This window comes from Atractosteus spatula, chromosome 15, assembly GCF_055471065.1.
Source record: "Atractosteus spatula isolate fAtrSpa1 chromosome 15, fAtrSpa1.hap1, whole genome shotgun sequence".
NCBI lineage: Eukaryota > Metazoa > Chordata > Actinopteri > Semionotiformes > Lepisosteidae > Atractosteus > Atractosteus spatula.
This window is the reverse complement of record NC_142720.1, coordinates 21568599-21587480: the sequence shown is the minus strand read 5'-3', so window position 1 is coordinate 21587480 and position 18882 is coordinate 21568599. Positions and strand designations below refer to the sequence as shown.

The window sequence follows — 18882 nt, the reverse complement described above, 5'->3', positions numbered from 1 at the left end:
CAGCTAGTTATGTGGTTTTCGTATCTTGGCTTGTAGCTATGATCCCCAGGATATCACCCAGGGGAAAATGAGAAAGCGTGGGCAGGGTCTCCCAACTCACCCACCTTCAAAGCACTCCTCTTTCAACAGACCCCAAGCAACACAGCCCCCTGTCGGAGTTCTGGCTCCAATTGGCAGAGGCGTGTCCCCCTGAGTGGCTGCAAGAGATGCACTGTCTCTGTGAGCCTCCATACCCCCAACATAGGGGCTCAAGTAATTGTGCCCCAAAGCCTGAGGAACTGGTCACAGTCAGGTTCTGACGAGCCAGGTCCAGGCTCGAACCCATGGTTATAAAACTACTGCAATCGGGCGAGGGCCTTTTCCTAGTTGAACCACTTGGGAAGCCCAGACTTCCGGCTTTTGCAGAGCTGAAAATGACTTGCCATCCAGTTAAATTCAGTTATGACTTCGGTAAACCATGGCTAGAACAATAACCAGAAGACGAATTGGGTTTTGAAATTTGAACAGAACTTATATCACAAAGTAACAACTTTCATGCAGCTTTGCACCTCTGACAGACCACTCCAGGACTGTAGACTTGCAAATAGTTTTAGTAAATGGACTCTTAATTACATTGATTACTTCAATGGCCCTGCTGGTGAAAAGTGTTTCAGTAATGAAGGGCTGAAGCCAAAGATTACGGCAGAGGTCAAGATTGCCTGGCCCTGACCTCCATCGTCCTCAAGTCTTTGACACGGTCAGCTGTTCTAGTCTCCTCCTCCCAGTCCCATTACACACACAGGATATGAGTTTTCTGCAATCTTACGGATGTTGATCCGTTGAAGAAATTTGTTTTATGCTTGGCGAACAGGCACTTTATCACAAACACATTCCTGTGAAGATTGCTACCGTCAGGTAGATTAAGAGGTGTATGCTTTGATTAATTGCACAAGGGCTTGTGTGGTGCAATAATACATTACTCACACAGAGCTGCATTAAGGTAGACTTAAAACTCTATTAAGATGGACACAACATAATTAACGTGGTGCTTGTGTTTTTTTTTACTCAAATGTGCTTCCAATAGCTAATTAGTACCATTCCTGGTTCTTCTTCACTTTGGAAATTAAGAAATATAAACCAGATAGTAAAATCTTTTCATTCTGTTGCTGACCATCAAATTCATTCATCTCAACAGGGAGGCAGAATGTTAACCATTATTTTCTTTTCTCATCACCAGCTCTACCTTTTACTTTCAATTCTGATACCAGTGTCTCCTGTATGACGTTTGCAAGAGGCTACAACTAAAAGTATCTAGTCTTTGCTAAAATTAGCCTTTTAGTAAACAAAAATGGGAACATCTGTGCCTTCAAATAAAGCTTCAGTTCTCACTTCCATCAGCTGCTTACTGTGAAAAAAAACAACTCATCTGCCAAGCGCTCAAAAATCCACCTTGTCAATGCACCTACTGTATAAACGCTGTATGCACCCATCCGTGCAAATGTTATGCTTTGACTGAGTTTGCAAGTAGGTTCTGTCTTTTAATTACTTACAAGCAACTGAAGAGCTGATCATTGTCTGTTCAAGCAAACTAAGATGTTTATTCACTAAAGCAGTTGGAACAACACTAGCAGCAGATTTGACTTTGTTAGGAACGGGCTGCAGTCCAACACTCAGAAACCTGTATGCATGCCAGACAGATGTGCTGCTGTTTTTGATGCCAGAAAATATTGCTGTTTGTACCTCTCCACCCATTGGAAAGAAAATCCCACATAATACCATTTTAGACACAAATGGAAGTATTGAAATACCATTTCTGTAATAAATCTGCAGTTCTCAATAATTTACTGGCATAAAAATGCAGCTACCCCTTGACACTCGCCAGGACAAGCTGACTGAATGTGGATAAATATATACTGTAGATGGAAAATACAGTTAGATGTCAATCACTGGACCATATGAACCATTTACTGTAAGTATTGAAGGTAACAAACTTACCCCAAGGAGTTTGTATGTTCTCCCCATGTTTGCTTGGATTTCCTCTGGGTGCTCCAGTGTCATCCAACAATCTAAAGACCTACTGGTACTGTAGGTTAATCAGCTTCTGGGTAATCTGTGTGTTTGTGTCTGTTTGTGTCTTCTGACTGGCGTCCACTCCAGGGTGTATCCTGCCTTGCACCTGTTGCTTGCTGGGATAAGTTGCAGCTCCATCACGACCCTGAACTGGATGAAGGGGTTAGAAAATGCGTGAATAGAATAACATCTTATCTTTTTTTTTTACCTAGGTGATGTTTACAGAAGAAGATGTCAAATTCTATCTAGCTGAGCTGGCCTTGGCTTTAGACCACCTTCACAGTCTTGGAATAATATACAGGGATCTGAAGCCAGAAAAGTAAGAATAAATTATGTCTTGGATTATTATGTAATGTTATTATTATGTTGGATTCAGCAGTGCAATGAATTACTGTATGTTCAGATGAACCACGAGACCTCCAGGAATCTTTATATGCTAAACAAAAATTTGAAGGCAAAGAATTTATAGTGTATGTATGGAACTGTGAAGAGAATATTATTTTGGATCACCTGTTTCAGTATCGGAAACAGGAGTGTATAAGAGGTCTTAACAGTCTGCCTTATAATGGCATTTTGCTTGCAGATTTTGCATGAATAATCAGATTAAATACATTGCTGTATTGTACTACCACTGCATAACAGAGACAATACAAATTATAATTCAGCAGGAATAAAAAATGATAAAGAGAGCAATCCCTAGATAATTCTGAGCAGAACAGTGTCATGTGTTCCTTAATATCACAGCTTTGTGTCTTTATCTGCCTCAGAACAGCTGTCCAGTACTGTTCACTTTAATAGAGATTTCTTTATTTTAGACATGCTCGTATTGATTTAATTGTTGTATGTATCCATTCATTGAATCTTCAAAAGATAACACTACATTAACTAGGCGCTTATTACTTCAAGTTGTTAATCACTGATGTTTGGAGGCTAGTGCTAACCACATTTCAGAGATCCTGCCATTCTAGCAAATACAGTAAGAGTAGGAATTTATATGTGTTAGAGAGCAAAGGATCTAGAGAAGAAAATCTAAAAAGATCTAGAGAAAAAAAATGAAACGCTAATAATACTGTTATAAATTAGTGTGGTGTAAATAATTTGATAAGGGTGAGGTTTAAAATTATGAAAAGAACTTTCAATAAAATCAGTATTAAATCAGGTCCTGACACCAGTTTACAGAGTGACACACGGCAAGTGTTTTTTCCCATCTAGCACAGCCGGAGAAACAGCATGGTAACAAATAATAAACAGGTAATTGCTTTTATGTCTCAGTAATTAATTACTCGCAGGAAGCTTTCTATCAGAAGCCCACTACAGTTTTTGTAGAGTAACAGAATTTTACTCTTTGCATCTTGCCAGACTCATTTCTAATTCCTTGCTCTTGACGTTTTCGCAGCATCCTTCTCGATGAAGAGGGGCACATCAAGATAACAGGTGAGTGCAGTGCTGTGGATGTAGATTTCTCTGCAGCATCCTCCATCATGCTTGCTGCCTGAAGAGGTTTCTGCTATAATGTGCTTTCCTCTTTCCTATCCTTCAGACTTTGGTCTCAGCAAAGAGGCAATAGACCATGACAAGCGAGCCTACTCGTTCTGTGGAACGATAGAGTACATGGCCCCCGAGGTGGTGAACAGAAGAGGACACACACAAAGTGCAGACTGGTGGTCCTTTGGTGTTTTAATGGTATGTCATTTTTCACAAACGCCAAAAGCTGCATGCAGAAGCTTTGTTCAAATCTGCCGTGACTAAAAACATGTTGATATTAGCTGCTAAATAGTGAATACCATGTACAAGGAGAAGGAAATTAAGCAAAACAAATTAAGCATGTGAAAGGATATACCCTTAGGGGGTCAGAAAGCAAAAATCATTTCAGGGCAGAAGGGAAATCCGCTCACAAAAACAAAAATTATACAATGTTAGGCAAACTCTGGGATTTAAGGGAGAGCATTTCATAATGCAAAAGAACTAAATGTAGATTTGCTCCAATTATGCAAAACAAACAAATAAGTTAGAAAAGAGAAAAACCAGCAGGCTGGACATACTGTACTGTAGGGGGATCAGTCTCTTCTTCAGTCCAAAAGGGAAATAATCTGAGCTGGAGGTGTGCCCTCTCAGTGTCAGATCAACGGACTGCTCATGGAGCCTGAGGGCTGCATCTACTTAGGGGTGGGACAACTGCCTAGTAACTTACTACTAGTCTAACCTGCAATGTATTAACACACAGTAAGACAAAAAGAAATTATCAGAAAAAGATCAATCTGGATATAAGTATTCTGTGTAAAGTTACACTATGTCACGCTTTGTCAAAGTCATTTAAAGAATTAATGATACTATAATATAAGTAATTAAATACGCTTAGAAACAAGTCTACATTATAATCAGTTTGTTTTTTCTGTTTTCACTAAACACTATGTTTATGAACAACTTGTGGGCCTGTGAACCTATTATTAGTGCTTATGCTTTTAAGCACTTCAAGTCTTAACTATCTACAGTAGCAACAAAAATGTAAATGAATCACTTTGCTGCATGCTATTTAAAATAGTCTGTTATTAAGTATCATTTTTCATCTGCTGTTATAAAGATGGGTGTTAAACTGTTCTTCTATTGGATATACTCATGTTTACCCCATCAGATTTTGATATTAGCATGCAGAAAAATGTGCCTGTATAATTATGACAACACGTGGTTTGTACACAGCATCTGTCAGACATAGGAATAGAAAACATGATTTGTTTCATCTGACTAGCAGTGGTGTGCAATCAAAGGCAATTTGCTTCTGTTAGAAAGCTATCTTGACTGATTACAAGATACCTTTGGGAAAAAAAATCCATGTGATCTTTTTCTTTTTTTGAAGAACTTACGTATACTACACTGCAGGTTACTACATACATTATTTCATTACCCTTCTTTTTACTTTGCTAAAAATACTATTACATTTGTTCAGGAACTCTGAATCTGCCCCCAGAATAATCTCAGAAAAAAAATAGCACAGCCAGTGAAATCTCATTTTCATTGGAGTTGAGGACTGAATAGCCGGGGAGCTTGTAGCACAATGCAATTTCTACAGCAAGTGCTGCCCAGCACACATCCGATTAATGACAGTGAGAAGGTAATGACTATCTTCAAACAATCAGGCTTGCTGGACATCTACAGTATGTTCACACATTCCGATACAGGTGACACAAATTGACTCTAGTTAAAATGTAATTCTACATTACCATAATATTCCCTTTTGGTTACATTAATAGCAGAGCTATACTTAAGGTATGTGAAAATCTAAAACAAAATAAAAGATAACAAGATTGTAGATCCAAAACAGTCTAGTGCAAGTCTCGCTTTTAATTACAATACATAAACCTCCAAGAACTTCACTCGTACTCGGTTGTTCTGACTCTTTTTTTTGGACATCATGAGACTTCAGTTTAGTTTTCTACTAAAAGGTTGGAGTTTACAAGCAAGAAAGAATATTGTTATTTGAAGGTATGTAATATAGGTAATAACACATTGGTAACTATTAAAGTATACATAATTCAATAAGCATCTGAAGTAACCTTATAAACACTTCCTTTAAATTTCAGTTTGAAATGCTGACTGGATCACTGCCTTTCCAAGGGAAGGACAGAAAGGAGACAATGGCATTAATTCTCAAGTAAGTCTGGTTTCAGTACAACACAAAATTAGTTCTACTGTGCAGGCAGAAAATGAACTTATACCTGTCTGCACCTATTATTGTGCAGATGCTCCTGCTACTGTGCATGTACACAACAGTACATCTCAGAGGTATCATACTGAGAACCTAAATTACATTATGTCTAAAATATGTATATTTCAGTGCAAAAAAGTTTTCAAAAAATGCTTTTTAGTCCTTTTATTAAAAATGCTGCTCATTCATATTTCCTGCTTCCCCCTCCATATTTGAATAAATATTCAGATCCTTGCGGTGACACTGTAGTAGTACATACTCATACTTGGCTCTTCATTTATTATTTCATTTAATTTTTAATCTAATGTCGATATTTTTTCTTTTTTTTTTCCAGAGCAAAGCTTGGCATGCCTCAGTTTTTAAGCCCAGAAGTTCAGAGTTTGCTACGAGCACTTTTTAAAAGAAATCCCACCAATAGACTAGGTATGTAGAAAAACATGCTGCAATTTAAATCTATATTCAAGCATATTTAATGTTTAGGTGATCATGTTTAGTCATAACCTTTAATAATATTGTATTTTACTTTTGAGCACTTTTCAAGAAATCTACATTTAGCTCACCAAAAAATATAATTAACGTAGAAAAAAATCATTCTACAAATACTGAAAAAATTACTTTAGCACTGATTTCTAAAAAGCAGTGAATATGAAAATTATCATCAGTTATTTGAAATGTGAAAAGATGCTCCATTGCTCCTAGTCACCTTTACTTAACATTAGTTTAATTAAATATAATGGATAAGGGAAATGAGGGCAAGAATTACAAACAGATCTTACATCCTTTATCAGAATGTATTGTCTGTATGCAATTGTGTATCAGGATGACATGTCTCTAAAATTAAAACCCACGGTGAGCAGGTTTAATGGAAGGAATTTTAATACATGCAGTGTATCTACATTAGGTTAGTAATGTATACCTAACATGCAGAATTTCTCATGAAAAGATGACTGAGTGCTAATTAGCCATGCTGTTGGATATACAGTATTTGGCATGTATAAAAATGAAAGAAAACCATATTGAATTTTATGCTTCCATTTTATTTATTTTTTTTATTTTTAATGTTTTGCATTTTATATTTAATTTTTCTCCAATTGCTTTTTGTTCTGTTCTGTGATTTAGTTTTTGGTTATTATGTGACGTGTTAAATAGCTATTTCATCCCCACAGCGTGGTGATCTGAGAAGTCTTGGTGCAGTGCTAATTTGTCTCCCTTGTTCAGCTGTTGCTGTGCTTTGAAGCATCTTTTCAGAAGCTATAGTGTTATACTAGGACACAGAAAAGAGTCTTTGAACATGGACCAGGAAATGTACCATTTAATACAATTAACAAAATAGGTCAGTGGAAAATCCAGACAGATTAAATTAATGATTTTGGAGTTCATCTCTCGTCATATCAGTCACTGTTCAAGTACTTTGAAAAGGCTATGAAAGCAACTCATGTTACCAAATTCTTCTCTCATAACACAGAAGTACTGTATCTAACAGATTGCAATTCGAATGACGCTAAGTATAAGATAACATAAGATAAGATCACTTTATTGGCCATATACTGTACAATTTCTTGTATTAGGAATTTGTCTTTTTCGCATACCCCAACTTGCTCTCCATGAGACACACAGACAGGAAGAGAAGCTTGGGGGTCAGAGCACAGGGCCAGCCATTTATATAGCGCCCCTGGAGCAGCTGGGGTTAAGGGTCTTGCTCAGGGGCCCAACGGAGAAGGATTACTCTGCCAGCTGCGGGATTTGAACCGGCAACCTTCCAGCCACAGGCACAGATCTTTAGCCACAGAGCCATTTAGCAATAGTTACAGTATGATATGATATGATAAAACAAGGTCCCTGTCCTCAATGTAAAAAACACAAGCATTACAATGATGCATAAACCGCAAACCTGCAAAACACAGCATATTTCTCGAAAGATTGCATTGTTCCAGTTTGCCCATCAATGTGATGAACATACAGTATGCATTTTCTGCCCAAGGTGCAGGACCCGATGGAGTGGAGGAAATTAAGAGGCACCCTTTCTTTGGAACAATAGACTGGAATGTGAGTAACTCCTGCTTTATTAGAGTGGATTTGAACAACAGGCTTGGTGGATCCTAATGAGTGCTCACTGTGTCATATCATCCATCCATTTTCTGAACCACTTAATTCAGTACAGGGTCATGGGGCCACCAGGGCGCTGGGCAGGACACACCTTGGATGGGATGCCAGTCGGTTGCAGGGCACACACAGACTCCAACACTCACACGGCTTCACTCATCTACTCATCCATTTTCTAACCACTTCTCCTGGTGCAGGGGCACAGGAAAAGTGGGGTACACCCTGGAGGAGACTCCAGTCCATCACAGGGCCAACAGACAAAAACACACACGCACACTCCCACCAGGGCCAGTTTTCCCAGTAGTCAATTACTACCAGTCAGTTTTCAGACTGGGAGAAGAAACCGGAGCCCCTAGATGAAAACCCAAAAACCACAGGAAACTTTATTTATTGTAGAGTCTTTTTAAGACAATATCCATCTGCATGTGCACCTTCCCAAGCACTTTGTGCATTTAAATAAGATTTGACTTCACTGAGAATTAAAGAGCATTCATTTTACAAATGCCCCTTATTTCCATTATACAGGCCCATTATAGTAGAAACAGCAACACCAAACACCTATGTGCTGAAAGGTTTATTAGAGTTCCAGTCACATTTAATTTGTCTTGGCCCACTGGCCACAGGACGAGGAGACTGGGACCCCTGAGTGAGGGGCGGCCGAGGGGCAGCTGGAGACGGGGCGGAGAAGGGATGGGAGGAAGAAAAGGGGCTTATAGTATTTCTTATTTTCTGTGTGAGGAAATGACGTCGGGAATGATCACAGACTACTGACAGCTGAGGTTGATTAAACATGGTTCTTGTCATCATCCCAAACTTTTGTTATAAAGCCCATTTCTTAGAACAATTTTACTGACTAATTACTTTCTTACTTATCATTCACAAATCACATGAAACCTCATGATTATCTCATATAGATAATCTTCTCTTCCCAACAGCTTCTTCATTCTATTTCCTACATTAATTCAGTGCATTTTCATTAATATTTTTGCAGTGACAGTGACAGGTATGCTCTAGACTTTTTTTGGAACTTTTTTTTATTGAACGGAAATAGATTTCTACTTTACCGCAGAGCAGCCTATCATTAAACTCTGGATGGATGAAAAAAAAAAGTGTGATATTTCTCAGATCAAACCTACTGTCCACTAGGCAAACCACTGAAATACAATAAAATTAACTCACTTTTGTTGCCGTAGCAATGCAGCAACATTGTCTCAGTGTCAAAATAAAATCCTTAATTAATTAATGAAACAATACTGTTTTACTACTTGTTCTCTGTTCTGTTGTAGATAATCACAAATACCTAGAATAAAATGCATTTCTTTTTCTTTACGTCGATGCGTACACAAAAAGAAACTGTACAGGAAAGAAATCAAACCTCCTTTCAAGCCAGCAGTTGGCCGGCCTGAAGACACCTTCCACTTTGACCCCGAGTTCACCTCCCGCACACCGACCGGTAAGTCCTTACCGCAGGCTGAGCAAGTGTTTGACACATAAAGCTCTGGAACTTGTTTGTTTCAGCCCCTTTGTGGGAATTGAATATGAGCCCTAAAATAGTAAAGGCACTTCAAGGAGAGCCCAGATGGGAATTAAACTGCCTATCTCCATAGGAGATACTGTGAATTGGGAATTGCTAGACAAATTAAAAACTAGCATCAGCGACTTTCGGGACTAAACCTGTCTTTGATGGAGTTATCACATTTTGATACAAAATTAAAAACATGATAAACATGATACTGTACAATGCACTACAACTTTACTGTAATGTATTCTTTTTTATGTCTGATGTAGACTGTTCCCAGGGGGAACATAAGAGCAGATGTGACCCTCATATCACATTAAATGCTTTTGTTCAGGGTCCATGAAAGCACAACCCCCAGCACAACACACATACTGCTCATACTGTGCCTCTTGGGTTAACAGTCCCGACAGAGCAAGCCAAATGCAGCACCAGGGCAGAAGAGCTCTCTTTGGAACATACTGTAAGAAGGTTACAAACAAGAGGGGGTCATTTGTGAGGAAAAGTTTACCTTCTTTACACCTCTTAGGTTATCTTTGTGTTTTCATCAGAAAAAATCCAAGAAAAAAAGAAAAACAATAGCAGTACCTGATTAAAACGAAAACAGAATGAGATAAACGTGAAAAAAAGACAACACAAAAATAGCATGCATGGTACAGTATCAGATATGGTGTGGCATGCTTTTCTTTGTATTATGACTATAATTGTTCTGTTAATTCTATGCACACTGTATGTGTAATGTAACATTAAAGAGTTAGTTGAAAATAGCCGTGTACCTGAGGAACCTACCCTGTGGGTAGCTGTCTCATTGGAATAACAGACAGGAGCATTCCCATCATTCTCTGAAGAAGATCACTCTCTCTGAGCGCTCTGTGATGTCACGAATAATCTACTTTTATTACCCCGTCTGACTGAAGCCTGCAAGCTGTACTGTTTTCATTTGGGGAGAATTATTGCTTATGTGTACTAACACCACAAACAGATAGACCTAGACAGCTTTGCAAACACAATGATTTGTCATGTTGTACTACATTCCGAAAATATTGACAGGGCAGTCCTTACTAACAACCATGTTAATAACCTTTCAAGTCAGCATATATCATTTCTGTTCGCTTTAAATAACACCAAACTAATGCTTTCCTGACACTATCTGTGCTTACAAACAATTGCTAATATGTTTAATTATGCAGAAAAGAAGATTTAGATCAGCTCCACATAAAAAAACAATAATGAGAAAAAATGTTTAATCTTTAAAAAAAATAAAGTCTGAAATGTCTCTTTTTAAGCATTCACTCATGGTTAGCCTTTAAAGATTATCTGAATATATTTTTGTTGCATCTGTCATCTGAGATTACGACTAAACCCATGTAATAAACAAGGGAAAACTGAATGAAACACAGAGAGGATTAAGAGCAGACTGACTGGGACAATGAAGAATTAGGTGTCAGGTTTCAGATCCAAAGAAGAAAAGTTGCTCAACGCAGAGGTGTTGTCTTTGTCAATACACCTGTTAAAAAAATGTAGACATTTAATTCTTCTATTTTTTGCATGTAATATTTTTCTTCTTTATGCAAAAACAATTACTTAAGATTTTCTGTGGAAATATTGTCATTTTGTGCTGAGCTAACAGTTGCTAATGATGCATCTACATTTAATGATGCAAAATGTTTTAAAGTTTCATGTACCATACGTGTAAACGGGAACAAATTATTTAATCATATTAATAGCATAGAATTGACCTGATAGAACATCAGACACACATGATTGGTGAAATTAATCTGTTAGATACTGTAACAGTTCATAATAATATTCATGTATAGTTAAATCTGAGTTGTTGTAAACAGATATGTGAAGCTTCTGAATTATATAAAAAGCCAAATGACAAGTTTATTTCCTCTCCCACAAACTATGCCATATTAATAACATAACATATTAACATAATAGCAGGAAAGAGTAGTGGAGGCTTTAAGTAAATTGATAATGTGAAGATGTACAGTATCATCACTAGTGTAAAAAAAAGAGATGACCACAGATCCCTGTGAGAATTGCTTTTTATATTTTCCATCACTGCTGATACAAGCACCTGATTTGGGCTCTGTCTAACCTTCCCTGGACATTTTACCTTGACAGCCTGCATTTGAAAAAAAAGTGACTTTTTTTTAGTAATTACAACATTATACTCACAAGAACAGTTGCTGTTACAACTTTTGATCTGACTCGGTTTTGGAATACGATTACTGAACGGTGAAATATAAAATATAAGCACCAAAAAGTCTCCGAAAAAAAGTTAAACATAGGAGCAAATAATCACTCCTCCTTAAGTTCACTTGGGACCCCAAATCCAGCACTGAGTGTAAAAACTGTCTAAGTAGTGTAGGAATGCTAACCCTAACCCTAGCTGGGGTTTCGACAGAGCAATCCTTCAGTGAGACTCTTAATGTTCCTTAATCTAAAAAATATGAGTTTAGAACAATCAAATCCACTGAAAAACACTATTGGAAATGTATCTTCTTCAATAATCTGAGGTAAAATTTTAATCAGAGGAAAAATGCTGTAAAATCGGTATTAGAAAGAGCGTAGATTTCAGGCCAGAGTAGGGTTTGGTTTAGAAGAACCACTGTTGACTGTTGTAATACATCTAGTTATGTTATGTTAAATGAGAAAATAAAGAGAGTTTAACCAGTAGTACAGGTTTTCTTACAACTTTTCACTGATCTCAGTTTTGGAATGCGCTGAGTGAGTGGTGCAATATTCAACATACAGTATAGTAGACAATAGTGTAACAAACCTACAGTGAGAAATATGTATTTTCAGAATCCATTTGGAATTTGCCAAGCCGTCAAATTAATCGGAACATCCTAATCCTAATCCTAAATGTTCGGTTAATTCATTTGTGTAAGTTCTGATTTCAGTATCAGTATTTCAATTGATGAATTCATACTACATAGACTGATATAAAAGAAAATATATCCAGACGTGATAATCGTATGTGCACCATCAAACTGGAATAAATCTAGTAATGACAAAATTACCCATTCAGAGACTAATGTCTAAAACTAAACAGAAATGAGCAGCAACCCTTCTCACAAGTATTACTGAAACATGTTACAACTGTTACTATTAATGACAATAGCAGTATCATCAGAATAGGTTTTCCGATCTGACAGGCTAACTTCTGGATAACTCAGGTAATCCTGCAGCTGAGATTTATACCATGAATTAGTATTCTCATTTAAATTATTTCATTCAAACATATCTAAACAGCACAAGTCTACTACGGTAACTATGATATAAACAAAATTGTCTGTAAGATTAGAATGTAAAGTCTGTTTGCTTACTGTAACATAGAGAACATTTAACATAATACAGGGTCACCTAAGGCGGTATCAATTCAAGGCAAAGTGTTCATAGATCACAGCAGATCTCACTACTGCTGATGTGTTAATTATGTCATCCAATTTCAGCTGCTATTTTGTTCGTAAGCGGTGCTTGTGCTCCCCATTTCCTTTTCTCCAGACTCCCCAGGAGTTCCGCCTAGCGCCAATGCCCACCAGCTGTTCAGAGGGTTCAGTTTCGTTGCGTCCAACCTCGGACAAGAGCAGGCTCAGTCTGAAACACGGCAGAACACGGTGAACCCAATCGTGCAGGTAACTCCAAGAAGCTTTCCGCTGTTTCTTACCTGTTGTATATCCTGCAAAGCAGTTGTCACGCTCTGAATTCGAGGTGCCTGAACTGGGGCTGTTCACTGCTCTAACAGTAATAGCTTTGGAAATGATTCCTCAGAGCAGAAGGCAGGAAAATGAGCTGGGGGTGTGTGTTGATGTTGCACTACCTTCCCAACAATGAGACTTAGAATAGAGTGCACTGCCTTTGACTCCCCCAGGGGTGCCTCCTCACAGACAGAAAGTAAGAATCACTACTTTTGCACAGCTTTAGCAGAATGTTTCCAATCTTATCCTCTGTTAAGTATGGAAATTAGGTTTTGACTGGTGTGACAACTTACTGTAGATACGTACTAAAGGACATTATCTTGAAAATACTTTGGAACAGTTTTACGGCAAGCATCTCTTTAATGGCTGTTTTACTGGAATGGTTGGTTAGATTGTCAGTCCAAGCCCACACATGAGCTACACAACAAGTAAAATTAAATGCAGTGTTAGAACAAAGCAGATGATGTAACATTAAAGACTGTGCTTCACATCAGGACAGTAAAATGCAGACAGTAGTGTATATGCAGGTTGTCTATGGGCAGTAATAACTAGCCTTTTAATGTCAGTGAATTTAATCTGGCACGCACTGTCTGCCTTAGTGCTGTAAACAACTGAACACATAACCTTTAATTACTAAGTAAGACTGAGCTCTGAAAATGGAATATGGAGACACTACAGGAGACATGTATTAAGAACCTTTTTACACCCAGGAAATGAATTTTAGAACTGGCTGTCCATTGATATTCTCAGTGTGTTCAAATTGATTCTTGGAAAGAGCAATTCAGAAAACTGTGATGGACATAAAGGTTTTTCTGACCAATTCCCTGATTCGTATGACATTCCATGACTCTACACATACCTTTTTTCCAAAATTCTAAAAATGTTTAAGATTATCAAACACAAAAGAGACAAACATGCTAAATGTTTTAGAAAGTACGTGACTTTTTACGAATGAGGAAAACCAGTGAATATTTCCCCTACTTTTGATTGTGGGGTAATTAATCATGCAGTGGTAAGAAGAGCATAACATTCAAATTACTGTCTCTGTGAAGAAGTTCAGAGTGCCTGCTGTTGCTAAGAAATGGTTATTTTATGTCTATTTTAAGAACATGCAATATGGACAAATGAAAGACTAAAGGATCTATTGAAAGCAAAGCATGGCTGTAAACACCTCACCTGCACAACACATTGACATTTCTTTATCTTTAAACAAACGCATCAGGAGCAGACTCATCATTTGACTGTAAAGACTTCACAGCTGACGGTAATGAAAAGGGTCAATTCCAGAAAAAACGATGGTTTAAAGGTGCTCAGAGAAACTCTACTTCCAGCCTTGAAGGACCTCTGTACATTAGAGGAAGCTAGGAATTCAACTATACAGTACATCTCTGCGGTCTGTTTTATGCCATGGTACAGTACATGTACACGAAACATCCACGATAAACAAAGGAGGCAATAATATTACTAACCAAGAAATAATAAACTTGGCCTTGCAATTAGTGTTTGAGAGAATCCATTGCATCATTCTCTCCATCCAAAATAGAAAACAGACTTTACCTGGTCATGCATGACAAGAGAGATGTGGACCTGTAGCTACCTATAGTTCTAGACGTCCTTATCTGAATTTAGGTGTGGTAGTTCAGGATTAGCAATAACTAGGGTCTGTGACTGCACTGGCATGACTTCGGTTTTAAATAGGTCTTCCTTGTGCTCATCAACACGGAAAGAGCTATTATTTTTCACGGTGTCTGCTATCTGTTGAAATTGCTCCAGTTGTGCTCTTTATATCTCTGGTACCTGTACCTACCAGCATCTGTAATGGTTTTTTCAAAACTTTCACTTAAAGCTGTTCTCTCTTTTGTCTGGTAGACAGACATACTGACCACTTTGGACTGATTTGCAATTGCAATGTAAGGTTTTAATGGATTAGGTTATAGAAATTAAACTTTTCTGTGTTCAAAGGAGGAAAGGCAAATTACTGTATTTAAAATAAGTGAGTGAATGTAGGTGAAGTACAAACAAGCAGGAACTAAATGGTCATTTAAAAGTGGCAATAAATGAGCCTATTGCCTCCTGAAACTGATGTGGTCAAACATCTATGGCTTTTTGTAAAAGAACAAATTTTTGCTTGCATTTGAAGGAAGGAAAAAACAACATTTCATCTACTGAAAGCAGCTTCCCCTTTCCTTTTATAATAACACTAATAAATGTGTAGCTTGGAGGTACAATTATAATCAACCACATATTGTGACATAAACGAAAAGATTGTATGATAATCTCTCCTGCAGTTTGTGTCAAGGATATAGACTTGATTACTGCTGTTCTGTTCCCTTCCTTCCTTTTGGGGTTTTAAGATGGGGCTGAATTAGATGTAGTAGAAAACTGGAACTCTCAGTTGAGGTCATGTGAGTTTAGCTTACGATAGCTCTGGGAGTTTCAAACACTGAAAGTTTTAATAGTGCAGCATGACAGTTTTCTGAAGTTCAAGATTACTGAAAAATCAAAGCAATTCTTATGGTCTCCTCAGTTCAGTATGAACAAATAAGTGCAGTACTGAATTTGCTGAGCAGAGTTTCAAACACGGTTGTTCCAGGCTAACTCTGCTCTTGTAAATCAGGCCATCCAGCTGACAGACTAACATCTTAACAATTTGAATTTGAATTGTTTTTATTGGTACCCCCAAGAATTCACACAAAAAAAGAGCAGTTGTTGAATCAAATTGCGTACGATCATGGGTTTTGCACAGGTACAGTATAAACCATGTGAAGGGTTGATCAGATTTGGAAAGCTCTGTGGTATGAAGATATATTGTACAACAGAACTAAAGGGAATATCTGACAGTCAGGTGGGACTGCAGGGTCTTGTCAACTTGGGTCTCCTTGGCTTTCACTGCAATAGCAGCTCCTGCAGGTCTGCAGCCACACGAGTGAGAGACCTGCAGCTCCTTCACCATGTGCTAGCTCATCTGTCGGGTAATGCTGAGCTAACAGTTTGAGAAAAGTTGAGTGGCTCTGAGAAGCAGGTTTGCCAGAGGTGCATGTCTACTGCTCCTCCTTCTCCCTGTTCATCACACAGAAGTCTTGCCAGAAATAGCCTTATCTTAAACTGTCAAAAGCTCCAAACTGGAGATCCATTAAAAAAAAAACAATTCCCAATGTATTTAATCCACGCATTATGAAAAGGCCACCTGCCTTGCTGAAGGTTGCAGAAACCTGGAAGAGTAGGGTAAAAAGAAGGACTGACATCCACTCTGGTCCTGGACCAGGGTCAAGGAAAAGGCACAGTTTAGAACAGTCCAAACTATCTTTGAGAAGTGGGAGAAACCCCTCTGAAATACACACATGCTCTACACATTTAAAGAAATCTAAAAAACAGACACCTGAAAACATAAATCCAGTTTCTTCTTTCAAATCTTCATTTTCAATAAATGTCTAAACAAAAGATTTTATATAAGAGCAAAAACAAAATAGTGATATTGATTTCATCTCTGTAATGTGTTTGTCACTGCATCATTATAAACTGCAGTGGTTGTGCATGCTGTTTGTATACTGTATACATGTACTGTATGTACTGTATGTTAATGGATTATATCACAGCTTGTCTATAGCTAGTGTACTAAGTTCATTTGTACCATTTAGAATGTTCTCAGTGCAAACCCAGGACTGAGTTATATCAGACGAATAAGCTTATTTGTTTAGTACAAAATCATTTCGAAGGAATATTGATTTACACAAAATAAATTGGGATGAGCAGATATCTATTTGCCAGGCAAGGTTCACTGTAGTCAAAGTACTAATTAGCACTGATTCCACTGCAAAAAGGAACAAGAATTACATGATAACCTAATTAAAATAAATGGCTGATGCCAGTAAGATTTTGCATTATTCACTCTTTATGATATAGCATTTCACCTCTTACATTTGGAGAAAAGTTCTTAATGTTCTTATCTTTTGAAAAGATTATAATAATTTATTAAAAGACCTTTCTTTTGACACACACTAAGAATTACCCAAAGGCAACTGAAGACCTGAGACAGGACCCCTCTAGAGCAAGGATGGGCTTAAGGGGCAGTGAGTTCCGACATTCCAGAAATCCAAAACAAGATGGGAAAAAATACTCAAGGTGACGGTGCACATATCAACACGGCTTGATAACTTGCAAAATGTCGCGTCTATCTTTTCAACGTGTTTCTTTGTTTTTCATATTCAAGAAAAAAATATGCTTTTCCTGATAAAAAATATATTTCTTTCAGTCCCCTGTACCTTCACCTGGCTCTGTCTCACTTCCTTTTCTGTCTCTGGTTTTCAGCAGCTTCATGGGAACAATATTCATTTTACAGATGGGTATGAAATCAAAGAAGACATTGGCATTGGAGCATATTCTGTGTGCAAGCGGTGTGTGCACAAAATCACCAGTGTGGAGTATGCTGTCAAAGTAAGAAATCATCAGTGCAGCTGTAATACAGTTCTTCTTCTAATGGAATCATTAGTGCTCTTGCAATACTGTTTGTCTTTTTAAGAATTTTCAATGTTAATGCAAGAAAAAGAATATATCAGTTTCAATTTTTCATTCAGTTAAGAAAATGTTTATGACATTTTCATTACAAAGCATGACATCACTAAACATGAGAAAATAACTTTTGAGAGGTAGGACTTCCCAATGAGTCTATGCAATTTCATGCAAGATGACATTGTACTTTATAAATATAAAATTATTAAATTCTGATGCCCAACTCCTGAGAGGGTGAGCGGACACTAGCAGATGGTTGAAGGAAAATCTGTGAACTCTTTCATCAAGACCAGAGCTGTTGATGAGGCCTCATGTCTTGCAGATAATCGACAGGAGCAAGAGAGACCCATCAGAAGAGATTGAAATCCTCCTACGATACGGACAGCATCCAAACATCATTACATTAAAAGATGTATGTAATTAAAAAGTCACTTCTTGCCCATACATGCTATACAATAAGGATTCAGGCTGTGATACAAGTGCAGAAAATTAATGAATGGATGAGCATCTGAGAGCATCTGAGTGCATTAGATGAAGCCCTTAGAAAATGGATGGCTGTATCCAGTATATTTGATTTGTCTTCTTATGTTATCCTTGTTTGCAGTCATGGGGGTTTTGTTTTTATTTTGTCCTGTTTAGTGGGGGTCTTTGTTGGGGTGGGCAGGAGGAGAGCTTGTTCAGTTTAGTATTAAATTTTGATGGCTGTTTTTTATAAAATTTTTATAAAAATGATCATTAAAAAAATATGAAAAACTGAAAAAAAACAAAAACAAACCCCGTGTCCTCAGGCGAGCTCTGGTCCGCCAGAAGTCTTTGGAAAACGATTCCTCGCTGCTTTGGGCTTCCCATGAAGCCCCCGTCTCGCTCTCTCCTGCAGGTCTACGACGACGGGAAGTACGTGTATCTGGTGATGGAGCTGATGAGGGGAGGGGAGCTGCTGGACAGGATCCTGCGGCAGAAGTGCTTCTCGGAGAGGGAGGCCAGTGCGGTCCTCTGCACCATTACGAAGACGGTGGAGTACCTTCACTCACAAGGGGTGAGCATGATGAATATGACTAGCCAGTATAGGCAAGGCGGCACGGTGGTGTACCGGTGAGCATTGCTGCCTCACAGTGCCGGGGTCCTGGACTTAATTCTGGACCTGGAGATGCTGGCTGTGTGGAGTTTGGACTGTGCGTTCTCCACACGTCTGAGTGGGTTTCCTCCCGGTGCTCTGGTTTCTTCCCATAGTCCAAAGACAAACTGGTAGGTTCATTGGCTTCTGGGAAAACTGGCCCTGGTGTGAGAGTGTG

General features: G+C 38.1%; 1 protein-coding gene across 1 annotated transcript in view; it reads left to right on the top strand.

Annotated features, from left to right (window-relative positions):
• rps6ka2 (ribosomal protein S6 kinase, polypeptide 2) overlaps positions 1 to 18882 on the top strand; it is a 78018-nt gene that overhangs the window by 52366 nt on the left and 6770 nt on the right. Inside the window, exons 6-16 of the mRNA XM_088934209.1 lie at positions 2262 to 2368; positions 3446 to 3483; positions 3590 to 3732; positions 5628 to 5698; positions 6087 to 6175; positions 7734 to 7798; positions 9206 to 9308; positions 12888 to 13018; positions 17390 to 17515; positions 17913 to 18002; positions 18468 to 18626. Of these exons, the coding sequence (XP_088790335.1) occupies positions 2262 to 2368; positions 3446 to 3483; positions 3590 to 3732; positions 5628 to 5698; positions 6087 to 6175; positions 7734 to 7798; positions 9206 to 9308; positions 12888 to 13018; positions 17390 to 17515; positions 17913 to 18002; positions 18468 to 18626 (1122 nt within the window). The remainder of the gene's footprint in view (positions 1 to 2261; positions 2369 to 3445; positions 3484 to 3589; positions 3733 to 5627; positions 5699 to 6086; positions 6176 to 7733; positions 7799 to 9205; positions 9309 to 12887; positions 13019 to 17389; positions 17516 to 17912; positions 18003 to 18467; positions 18627 to 18882) is intronic.